At 44.3% G+C, this 12301-nt stretch overlaps 2 protein-coding genes across 4 annotated transcripts in view; one reads left to right on the plus strand and one right to left on the minus strand.

The window, feature by feature from the left end:
* The window catches only part of kirrel3l (kirre like nephrin family adhesion molecule 3, like), a 43242-nt gene extending 36932 nt beyond the window's left edge, over positions 1 to 6310 (plus strand). The window contains exons 11-15 of one of the 2 annotated variants that reach the window (XM_015948978.3): positions 38 to 236; positions 3608 to 3727; positions 3858 to 3967; positions 4142 to 4231; positions 4334 to 6310. In XM_015948978.3, coding sequence (XP_015804464.3) covers positions 38 to 236; positions 3608 to 3727; positions 3858 to 3967; positions 4142 to 4231; positions 4334 to 4825 — 1011 coding nt within the window. In that variant the 3' untranslated portion in view covers positions 4826 to 6310. The remainder of the gene's footprint in view (positions 1 to 37; positions 237 to 3607; positions 3728 to 3857; positions 3968 to 4141; positions 4232 to 4333) is intronic. The other variant, XM_015948979.3, reaches the window with a different exon arrangement.
* Positions 6311 to 6950: 640 nt separating this feature from the next.
* st14 (ST14 transmembrane serine protease matriptase) overlaps positions 6951 to 12301 on the minus strand; it is a 57970-nt gene continuing 52619 nt past the window's right edge. For both annotated transcript variants that reach the window (XM_015948977.3, XM_015948976.3), the window contains exons 18-19: positions 8382 to 8518; positions 6951 to 8269 (exon numbers count right to left, since the gene is read on the minus strand). In XM_015948977.3, the coding sequence (XP_015804463.1) occupies positions 8108 to 8269; positions 8382 to 8518 (299 nt within the window). In that variant the 3' untranslated portion in view covers positions 6951 to 8107. The remainder of the gene's footprint in view (positions 8270 to 8381; positions 8519 to 12301) is intronic.

Below are 12301 nucleotides of genomic sequence, written 5' to 3' on the forward strand. Positions count from 1 at the left end.
AAAGCACACCTCACTAACTTTTGTCTCTTCTCCACAGGTGTGGACCTTTGGGGACACGAGCCTGTCTTCTGGTTCCTCTGGTCGTTTCTCTGTGCAGACTGTTGCCAGTGACCACGGGGTCTTGTCCACTCTGGTGCTGTCGGAGACTCTGGCGCAGGATTTCCAGATGCGCTACAACTGCACAGCTTGGAACCGCTTTGGCACTGGAACTGCTCTGGTCACGCTGAAGGAGCAAGGTAGCCATCAACACAAACGGCTGACGAGTCTTCAAAAGGCGGCACCCCAACCCAAAACAGCACACAGCTCATCATTTGGTTTCCTTGAACATCTCTTCCAACACTCAAGCCTCTTCTGGGGTTTCTCCGTGTCGTTGGATTGCAGTTGGCCTGAACAGATTAGCGTGTTTCTCTCATTATTCCTGCAGAGTCCATGTTGGACACGCAGTTTCAAACAACAGACTGTGAGCGTGCTTCTCCAAGCATTTCCAACCTCTTAGCAATATTTATGAACTTGCTGCAAACAGGAGTTTTAGTAGAATCTATAAACTTCAGCTGCTGTTATTAAAAGACCTGACGGGGTTTTTTTAAACTAAGTTGCTTTCATAAATTCGATGGAAACGGCGAACGCGGCTCTGTGCAGCGCTTTGGCAAGCATTCACAACACTGACAGCAGCCGAGGAGAGACGATGAGTTTGTTCTGCCTGATGCTTTGATCTCAGTGATGTTGAAGCTTCGTGTTTTCATTGCTCTGCCTTGCACCAAGTAGGCAGCAGCACGATTTGACCTGATTGGTGGTCCCCAGACTCCAGAGCTGGTTTGTACGTTTGTTGGTGATTTTGGTGTTGAAGCAAAAAAAAAAAAAAAAAAACAGGTTTTAATAATCACTGGTATGGATTCATCTTCGTGAAAGACCAAAGGTCTGAGAGGTTTTGTTGTTGCTCTTGCATGCTACATGTGTACTGGGGTACTTAGATTTTAGTGACAGCTGAGGGTTGGGCTGAAGAGGGCACTGCTGGTTAACTGGGCCACATCTGTGTCATTTGTGCATGGACATTTATGCAGAGCTGGACTATTATTATCATTTGTGATTCGGTGAAAATTGGAACAACTACTTAAGGCACCATCAGTTTTGAGGGTAGCAAATCAGTTTGGCATGCTCCGGCGGAAGCCCTCCAGCAAAAAGACCGTTTTACCCAAAAAAGCATCATTAACTTGTTATCTGCAGTTTGACAGTTTGATGTTCTTTTGATTTAAAAAATCTCAAACTTTCTGTTTTTGTTAGTTTTGTTTTGCTTTTTAGCAGTCAGGGTATGCTCAAGCATGTCTTAAGGCCTTACCAACCACGCTTTACACCAGCATCTTGTAGGGTTTGGTAAATTGAGTTCTTTAAGATCTCTCTCTCTCTCTCTCTCTCTCTCTCTCTCTCTCTCTCTCTCTCTCTCTCTCTCTCTCTCTCTCTCTCTCTCTCTCTCTCTCTCTCTCTCTCTCTCTCTCTCTCTCTCTCTCTCTCTCTCTCTCTATATATATATATATATATATATATATATTAACTCTACTTATGACCAATAAGCTGAGATACTCTATCTAAATATAGAATATCATCCTGCCTGGTCTTTATTGTGCTTTAATCAGAAGATTCTAGGATTCTTTGTTCATTAGGGGATGTACACACTTTGTTTTGATTCAGAAAAGAGTCAGGTTTATAAAAGTAAGAATTTATTTTACAAACAAAACATGACAAGTTAACTAACATTTACTGTGACGTATGGACCCTATGTGTGAATGAGATGTTAATCAAAACTCCTGAAACTAGGAGAGCTGAGTTCTGGATGTAAAAGAATCTGGTTTGCGTTAAGCTATGAGGTTGATTGTTATCAAAACCACATCCAGACGCTATCTCGCTGTGTTCTACGTACCCAAGTGGAGACGCCCTTTTCAGATCTGAGATGTCAGGGGGGGTCGGACGGAGGCCCCCAGGTAGCGAAGTCCGTAGATTAAATGCAGTACGACCAGGTCAGTCCAGAGTCTTCTCCAGGTAACGACAGTTGGAACTAGTTTGCGTCTCAGGAATAACTCTTAAGGAGTTGAACAAATCAGCTTGTTCTGCAGGAACTGTTTTGTTGTGTCAGCTTCGCAGGTGCAGGAAGGTTTTGACGACGTGTCAAAAGCTTTGATGGTTAAAGAGGTTTTGCTTCAGGTGGCTGAAGCTTCTCTAGAACTGATGAATCACCAGGGTGATCTGGTTTTAATGTTCTCATGTTATGATTGTGTAGCCAACCAGAGGTTGGCAAGTTTGAGGGATATTACCAAGAATCTCAGAAACGCCTTCTTCGATACTGGATGCTCTGGTCTGGGGTAATAATGACTAATTATGTATCATGGACTTTAACTTTACCTTACTTTGTTCTTGTGTGAGTGTAAATGTTATGACCTGGTCAAGTAAACATGCTGAAACATATCATTGAGCACAGATTAATGAACATTTCACTATTTTATAATTAGTATAAGTAGCAATAAACAAACGTTTATTTAATGATTATCTAGCTTGTAAATTTTAGAAGTTCATATTTAATTCTAAATATCTTCCTTCTTCTGTTCTTCTGTGAGCTAGGAAACTTAGATAAAAGGGGTGCTCTGTGAGGGACCTTGGAAAGAGAGGATGTTGTTGTTATGATTTCATGATCTCTGTCAGAGCTGCAGGCTCTGAGCTCCAGCTGGTGGGAGGAAGGCGGGCTGATTTAAAGGGAGCACGTGCAGTCTTGTGTCTCCTTTTTGACCAGATGTTGAATGGTCAAACAGTACCTAACCTGACCACTGTTGGACGTTACAATCTTAAAATCTGACGTAGAACTGAATCACATAGACCTGGAGCCAGTCTGATGGAAAGTGGCCCACAGCGGTAGTCTATCCGTGCCATGCAAGGCGCTAGATTGGGTAAAATTACATTACCTGTGGCACTTTCTTGTGGTTATCTTAATTATACTCTTCTAATCAATGTAATGTATTCCGTAGATTGCTGCTTTAATGAATATGTTTGCCCCATAACATAGATATTGATTAGGGACAAAAAACAATCAATTAGAGCAACCCACGTGTGTTTTCAGCTTGGAACATAATCTCTGTCACTGTCTCAGAGCCAAAGTCAGAAAATGCAACGGTCTCAGCTGGCCTTACGAGGAGGCAGTACACTTCTTCACTGATGCCAGTAGTAACTTTAGTTGCTGCAGACACCAAATAAAGGCCCTCGCCAGGAATTTACACCAACGCATCAGAGCAGGGGTCTCCAGAGGACCGGGGAGCGCTATCTCCTGGAATCTCTAATTAGATTACTGTCTATTGCTTCATTGCGTGTCAAGCCTTGTTACCCTTCCTTCAAAGAGATCACAGACAAAAGCCATACTGCAAGAAGCTGAACTGTCCACATGAGCATAAGCTGCAAAATGTGAGATAAGACATAGAACAGTTTGGAAATTCGTGGGCACTGGCACGCGCATGGGATTAGCAAAACAGCTCTACTCGTTTCCTTTTATTTTATTTGTTCTGCAGATTTGACAAACATGCACTCACCTCCGTTTTCATGATCGTCTCTGTTTCTCTTCCCCCCACAGAGGCTCTGCCTATGCTGGTGATTGTTGGTGGAGCAGTGGGCGGAGGCTGTGTCCTGCTGATCTGCGTCATCACGTTGGTGTCTCTCTGCTGCAGGCACACAGGCAAAGGTGAGCTCAACGGTCAGTATGGGCAAGAACTGAATCAGCCATTTTTCTTCAAATAATTACATCCACGAGTTTTTACTTGCTCTGATTTGAATGTTTAAACCTGAGAGATGACATCAGTTAAACCCCAAATCTATTCCCTCAGGGAAAAGGTGCACTCGTCTTTCCAAGAGCGACATCAGAGTTCAGATCGTTCACAGTGATCACAACGCCACGCGTGGCAACGATGATGAGGAGGATGTCAAAGAACCCATGGTATGAGTCTTTTTTTCTTACCTTCCATCTGTGCATAAAACATCTTGCGGAGGGAGGTGGAGAGAGGGGCTTACATTAGCGTTGCAGCTGAATACTCAGACGTTCTTTTGTTCTGACTCCAGTGAGGTCGTGCTCAACCTTGTAACGCTTTAGAAACTCTTGGTTTTCCCTCAGGCTCCCAACAGCAGCGAATCTCCAGGGACGTCGCGCACAGAACACAGCGACCTCTTAGAGGAGGAGGACGACGAGAGATCGGACATCAAGGTAAAACGGGAAACGCTCCCAAAAGCACCGAGCAGTAAGCTGGTGTGTGTTTTTATTTTACCTTTGCACATGAAGGTAAGATTCTTCTCGTCTTCTTCATAGGACCCAACCAACGGGTACTACAACGTCCGTGGTCATGACGACCGCCACATCCGTAACAGTGGATTCTCAGAGTATGTGCCCAACTCCCGGCCAGTCTACACGCCATCACAGCTGCCCTCTCCCAGCCCCGTCTACGGTCAGCATGGCACCCAGCCTCGGATTTATGAATTCTCCCATCGCTACGCTACCAACACGGTTAGCAGATCCTCGTACGAGCAGCCGCAGGCAGCCCAGCAGCAGCCTGCACAACCAGCCACTATATATCCCACTGATCCCCTCTACAGTGGCTCCGCCTACCTGCCTGCAACCTACGGCCGTGCCTTCACCAGCTATGTCAAGCCCACTTCCTACGAGAAGGTGGATGCGTATGACCAATCAGATCAAGCCAGCAAGGTGTCAAGCTCGTCTCGCTTCTCTTATGCCTCCTCACAAGTGTCCTCCCAGCAATCTGACTACGGCCGGCCCTCACAGCGCATGCAGACTCATGTCTGATTGGACGCTCGGTATGAAAAAAGCAGCTTTCGGGAGAAGTGAGTAGATAACTTTGGTCACTCGTGCGGCTGGACTAACACGGACTTCAGTTACGCGCACGAGGATCTCTGGACATGTTTTGCAGGAAGTGGTGATTTTTGGTTTATTTGGGGAAAACCAACCAAGCTGTGGTGGATGCTGGTATCTACTCTAAAGCTACTGGGCAATCTCAAACCTGCAGAGATGATCTGGGAGTGCAAAAGGCCAACTAGAAGAAAATTCACACGCATCAAATGAATTTAAGTGGCCAATGGATCTGGGGTGGCCTTTTACCTGCATTCCAACCTTTTCTTTAACACTAAAAAAAATGACCTCAAGAAGAAAATTCCACAAGCTAAGACATATGAGGGAAACATGCGAACAGCCTTTTGTTGTCTGTCATTTGGTGTCTTGTTGGCATGCAAAAGGAATTCTAAGCACATTTGTGTCCATCATCAACAAGAGATTGAGCTTTCACAGAGACGAGCATAAACTATTCTGCACAACAGGCTAGCCGTTTGACCACCAAGTGCTGAAGGAACCGTACCGCACGAGGAGACGGGAGTACTTCAGGGTCCGCCTGGATTCCTGGAGCATTTTCGGATACAAAAGGAGGTGCTCATCGGAGGATAAAAGAAGGGGATGTAGAGAAAACGTGTATTTTAGCCTTCGTTTTCATGTGATGATGGGTGGTTAATTGTGTAAGATGGACAAAGTTAGAGCTGTGAAACTCCAAAGATGGTAACAACTGTGGGGGGAAACAATGGAAGGAGAGAAAAACACTGTTGCGGCTCTTGTGCTGCTTCCTGCTGTGTTTTCTGATTGTAAAATTAAGATATTGACAGAACAATCAAAAGGGACATTTACGGGGAGAGAAGTGTAGGCAATCTTGAGCTAAACTTGAATATGGTGTCAACCTCAGCAGGTCAGGTGGGGCTTTTGTATCGAGGCAGTTCTCAACGTGGACCACTCACTCTCAAGTTTTACAACTCAAATCGTCTCAATGTTTACAAGAAGCAGTACTACCCTGAACCGCCCAGCGTCTGTACAAATGGCTGAGCCCATCCTTCTCTCTGTTGCATGCTAACGACGTGTCTTGTGACAACTTTTCAGCTTTTATATTCATCTCCATTTACCGTTGGAGGCTTCTGCATCCGACCCCGTTGCGTTCCACTCTCTGGATGTTTTAGTAAGGACGACCGTACTGCCATTCGTTGATCTATCCAAGCTAGTGCCAGGCAGCCCAACGAGAGAGCTCACAAGTGAGGAGGTTAGCAACATCGCTTGTCTATTGTTTTTATATTTTCTATAAGCCTTAAAAGTACAGCGTGTACGCTGCTCTGTTGTAAAGTATCTTTATATACTTCTATGTATCTACTTTGGTTGATTTATTTGGCTCCACAGACGTTTTTGTCAGAGTTGTTCATCAATCATTGAATCCATTTATTTTCCTTTTGTGGGGGAGGGGTGGGGGTGGGGACACAACTAATTGCCATTTGTTCGTTCATTCTTATGTATTAAGAATTTTATTTGCTAGAAATGAGCTATTGTTGCTTGTACCTTTGTACACATATTTATATTTAAATAAAACCATTTCCGATAAAAAAAAACAAATGAAAAGAAACTCGTGGCTTTTTGGCGGATTCTGGAAGGTTGCCAGCCATGCGCAGAGCCTCACGGAGAACAGCGACAAACAAAGTGATGAAATCATAAATTAGCACCACTGTCCGTGTTGATTTTCCTATTCCCCGCTGGTGCTCGGTGTTTAATGAAGACGGATGAGACGGTGGGACCCCCACCCCTCCTCCAAAGCCCAACTCGCCGCATGCGTCTCCACCTCCTGAAGTCAACATGCCCATTTGGTAGGGTAAGAGAGCGAGCTGTGACAAAGGAAGGGATTATTTGACGATATGAGATTGTCTCGTCTGCTGTTCGCCAGGTATGCATGTTGCACCCGACAGGGAGGAGAAGTACACGCTCATTACAACTCTGCAGAGGGACGGGACGGGGTCTCCCAACACGACACGAGCGTTTATTAAACCCGACAGGTCAGAGAACACGGCCCCGTCAGACGGATAGAGCAGGTGATGCAACTGGAACCACACAGTCAGAGAGAAGATGTTTATTACATCACACACACGTCACGCAAAAAGCAGATTAAACAGGAAAAGACTCAAAAATCTGAATTACAGCCGATTCCATAAAATAATTAACTCTTCGAGTTTGTTTTAAAAAGAATGAAGGAAACCTCCTTGGTTTTATTTTCTACCCGTCAATAAATAATCCTCGTCATTTCTGAGCGATTATTCAGGATGAGTTTGATATAAAATCACTCATCCAGTCACATAAAAGCTGCTTGAGACCAAAAGAGAAGAAACTACTGGTCCAGTTTAACTCCAGACACCATCACCCCGAGCTGGAGCGGAAACAAACAAAAAGATGCAAAAGCCAGCTGGACCTTCATCATCATCACTTTAATCCAATATTTTATAAAATCACGCTCAGATCGAGCAAGGCCTCACGCGTAAATACAAATAAAAGGAGAAATACTGATGGGAATCCCTCTGATCTCGTTATTCTAGGACCACTGTAGCAATCTTTTGCATTTTCAGCTTGCCAATTACAAATCTGGAATACTTTAGTGTTGGCCATTATCCAAGCACTAATCACAGGCTTTTAGATGGATTAATGCAGGCTCCATTTTACAGGCAGTTTTTGGGTTTTCATGCATTTTACCAAAATATGAAAAAGTGTGTGTGAAGGATGCCGAATGTCCCCTTTCCCCCTCTTGTTTGGGTCTTGAGATCTGAGCACGTTTTTGGTATCATTTAAAAATACGATCAAAGCTAAAATCTGCTTTAAAGGAGGAACTTTCCCTTCGGTAACAAAAAGGATTTCTAGATAATGCAAACAAAATCACTTTGGAAGGGATGACAATGTGTAATAAAAAAATCACGTTTAAAAGCTGCATAAAAGTTCATATTCTGAACCCAAATTTAAACTTTAGACTAAAAAACAGATGAAGTCTCATTTACAGCCTTTGGATAGTTTTAAATGCCTTCAGAAAACGACAAGTCTTAGTTTTAGGTGTGTTTTCTGAGCTCCTCCAGATAAAGTGCTGAACATTTTTCACCTGTGTTCAGCCTGTAGCTAAACAAACTAAACACAGGGACTCTTCCTGAATCCGACCAAAATGTTCCATCCATCGTAGCACTTCCATGTCGCCCTTCTCTTCAACCCTCCCTGCTCTCCATGTCTTCCTCATCAAATTTCTGTCTCCTGCTTGATCCAGTCTCTCATTTTGGTGACACGCGTGTAGACCCCGGGCTTGTTCCGACGTGCGCAGCCCTCACCCCAGCTCACTACGCCAGTCTGGAACCACTTCCCACTTTCCTCGAAACACACCAGGGGGCCTCCGGAGTCTCCCTAGTGAGCACGATCAGGGAGAGAAAACGATCATTAGGTTGGCTTTAGATGTGGGGGAGCTATAATCATGCGGGTCCGTTTTTCTTTTCTGCAGAAGACGGCTCGATCTCACCTGACAAGCATCAACTCCTCCCTCTAGGAATCCAGCACAGAGCATCCTGGAGGTGACCTGGCCTTCTAGGACTGAGTCACAAATGGTGTCATTGATTATCTTCACTGATGCCTTCTGCAGGACCATAGAAACCCCTCCTGCAAGAGCGGTGACAAAAAGAGGTCAGCAATCTGCCACGTGACCTCCGTGCTCATCGCTGACATACAAGGTGTTAATGGCTGAGATTAGCGTGAACTAATGAAGGTTTAAGAGAGTTCCCAGGAGAGCAGGCGACTGCGCTGATTTATGAATATGGAAGCAAGCTTAAGTGAACAAGACAGATTAGAACAAGATAAGAGAAAAGGAAGGCGAGATGAAGCGGTGGAGAGCGTGTCATAATAGACGTGGAGACGATAAATAAGGAGAGACATTAAAGCAGAAGACTAAAGAAGATTTAAAGGAGATTAAAGGAAGAAAGTGGAAGGCAGGAAAAAAACGGCCTCAAATGAACAAATCACCACAATATTAGGATTCAGAGTTGTTATAATAAACAGTCAAACACTAACGAGAATCTATGCAGATTGTGTTAGTTACCAAGAAGCCCAACAGCAGATTGGGTTTATTGACGGTCTCTGCTAGAGCCTGAGAAGATGCCTAAAACGACTGCGTTCTGAGATCAAGCAGAGGGACGCGCTAACCAGTACACCGCCCGGCCCAGAAACACGCTGCCACCCGATTTAACTAAGCAAATACAAGCCTCCTACTGGATAATTACTGCATGTGCGATTATCGTTCAGCTGGCAACAAGTTCGTTAACCCCCAACTGGTGCTGTGAGTTGCTTCTCTGGTGGTCGTGGAAAAGATGTTGGTCTGTTAGAGGAAGGTCAGATCGTTGGCATGCGCCAAGCGGAGAAAACATCTAAACAACAACTAAACTGGGTTAAGAAGTGTCCAGCGCATTATTCAAAACTGGAACGAAAGTGGGGACCCATCGTCTACGAGGAAGAAATGTGGCTGGAAAAAATCCTGAATGGTTGTGATCGGTGATCACTTAAACGATTGGAATCAAACAGAAGAAAAACAGCAGTAGAACCTAGTAGAACTCGGGGCTAGGTTTATCAGTGAACATGCACAATGTGTGGGACTGAACAGCTGTGTAGCTGCAGGAAAACCACTGATCAGTGGGGCAAACTGGAAAAAACACAAAGATTGGACTCTGGAGCAATGGAAGCAGGTTATGTGGTCTGATGAGTGCAGATGGACCCTGCTCCAGACTGATGGCGCATCAGGGTAAGAAGAGAGGCAGATGAAGTGACGCACCCACCATGCCTAGTGCCTACTGTACACGCCTGAGGAGTAGTGCCATGATCTGGGTTGTAGCAGTTGGTCGGTTCAAGTGATGGGGAAAAACGGCGTTTAAACAATGGTGTTGCTAACGGAAGGTTTGGGTACCAAATACTGTCTGCTTTTGTCAGCACCATTTCTGTTACTGACAAGAAAATGAGTGCGTTACTATAATTCAGCAGTGAGGTGTGATGAAGCAGCTGATCGGGAGCTAAAGGAGCATATGTTTACATCCAAACGCATCCCAGCCAGTGAGGAACAAGAAAAACGTGGTGAATAGTCTACGGCTGCAGATTCGCTGCTGCAGGCGTGAATCTGCTCTGCGGTCTGTGGGTCTACAGCTGTGCCCTTCTTGGCAAGACAGCGGGACTTCCCGATGGTTTGCTTACCAGTTCACCGCTCACACACCAGTTATTTAAATCCTCATCACGCTCTTCTATCTTCCTAGATCATCCAAGTGGAACCTGTTCCTGATCATTTCTTTAGTCCCGCTGGAACGCTGACCGTCTCAGGCGTAACGGACCTTCAGCTGTCTTTATCACCCAACTTCAGCTCTTCTGTGTTTGGGTCTGACCCAAGTTAGCAAATTAAAGTCCTCATCTGATTTGTGCCTGTTCTAGAGTCGTTGTTGAAGAGTTTTATTTAGTTATTTTACCATGACTGGATTACCAGGAAAATAAGTATTAATGAAACACACAATTATGTGAAACTGGAAAAATCTCAATACGGTGCAAAATTACATTTATTTAAGTATTTTAACTAGACTGAGAGACCATTTAAAGGCTCAGGAACCTTTACAGGTGTCTCTATTTGCAATTATACATTTTTGTTGATTGGGGTCTTGTTTTATGTCACATGACATTTGAATAGTTTATATTGGTGTAATGTTCCTTTTTGTAGTTCCTCCTGTTAAGTGCCCATTTATTTCAATTTTTCCATTTTATAATAAACACTTAGACATACATCTATTATGTTCTAATTTATTTAGTCATTTATATTTTAGCCTTGTAGTCATTTAATCAGTAAGATAAACCAACAGGGGACCCCTTTTTTGCATTCTATTATGAAAAAGTAACAAAATAGTTATTTTTCTTTGTAATCAGTTACTGAGTTACAAGAGTAAAAAAGTAAGTAACTGAGTTACTTTATGACAAAGTAATCAGTAACTATAACCAATTACTTTTAAGTGTAACGTTCCTAACACTGGTCAGGTCTAGGTCTAGGTTCAGCAACAGGATGTTGCTCTTTTCTATCGGCTCTTGGAGAGTACAGATGCGCTTTTCCTCCTCTCCTCCCAAGGCTCTTTGTCTGCCTTTGGGTGTACGGCGCTTCTGCATTTTTTCTGGAAACTGGAAATTATTACAAATGGACCTGGTCAGTTGGTCTCTCAACGCGACTGACAAAATTTTTTCAACGATGAGAATGGGAGATGGGGCTCCCGGATGCCCCTCTGGGACAGAGCCAGCTGGGCATATCATGGACTCCTGGAAACAGTGGAACCTGATCTGCTTATCTCAACTGTCTGTAGAGGATTCTGAAGATGTCTGGATATTCGTGGTGTTGGTGTTAGGTTTCTTGCTGTTTAGCCTGAGTGGTTATCTGGCTTACCGCAAAAGTAATGAGCTGTCGAGGAATATTGGCTCAATCCCGGAGCTCAGGGATGGATTACACCGCGCTGTGAATGCACAAACTCATAATTGTCGAGATGAGTCGTAAACTTGGAACTTTGGCTGAGATTCAGATTCTGGCACAGAAGGTTGATGCCATCAAGGAGAAAGTTGACTGATCATCACGGATTGGGATGGATTAATTACGCCATTATTGGATTTAGAGGGGTTGAGGACCAACAGAACTTTAAGACAGAGAGGAAATTATCTCTGTCTGGCCCCAAAACAATTTCTTATCTGAATCTGGTGCCCTTGAGTCTGTGAGGCTGAAGCAACTGCTCCTCAGATGAAATGTGGAATGTTTGCCGTCGCCATGACAACTACGTCTCCCTATCCCAGCCTGGGCGGGCTTGAGACCGATGAAGGTCGTGGAACCGTTTCCAGGAGTCACTGTGCTTTCTAATGGATACCTATGTTGTGTGACGTCTGAAGTCTGTTGTATTTCTGTCTGAGGTGTTTTTGCAAAGCAAAGCTGCCCTCCCTGTGGAGGGTAAGTGCCTTTTTCCCTCCACCTGACCCAATCCTCATGTAACCCCTCTGATCTCTATTAAGATAGCGCGACTCGGGTTGCGAATGACCACAGTCACCGATTCTTGTCATGTGTATGTATGTTTGTCTGATCTCAGAATTGTGTGTACTGAAACTCTAATTTCCCTCTGGGATTAATAAAGTATCTTTGAATTGAATTGAATGCGCTCCGAGAATGAGCTCAGCTGACTACCTGAATATCCTGAATGACCAAGTTATTCAATCTTCCTGGTGGCACGGCCATATTCCAGGATGACAACAACAGGATCCGGGCTCAAATAGTGAAAGAGTGGTTCAGGGAGAGTGACGCAACATTTTCACACATGGATTGGCCACCACAGAGCCCAGACCTTAACCCCATTGAGAATCTTTAGGATGTGCTGGAGAAGAAGTCAGACCCTT

The sequence above is a fragment of the Nothobranchius furzeri genome, chromosome 5 (assembly GCF_043380555.1).
Source record: "Nothobranchius furzeri strain GRZ-AD chromosome 5, NfurGRZ-RIMD1, whole genome shotgun sequence".
Lineage (NCBI taxonomy): Eukaryota > Metazoa > Chordata > Actinopteri > Cyprinodontiformes > Nothobranchiidae > Nothobranchius > Nothobranchius furzeri.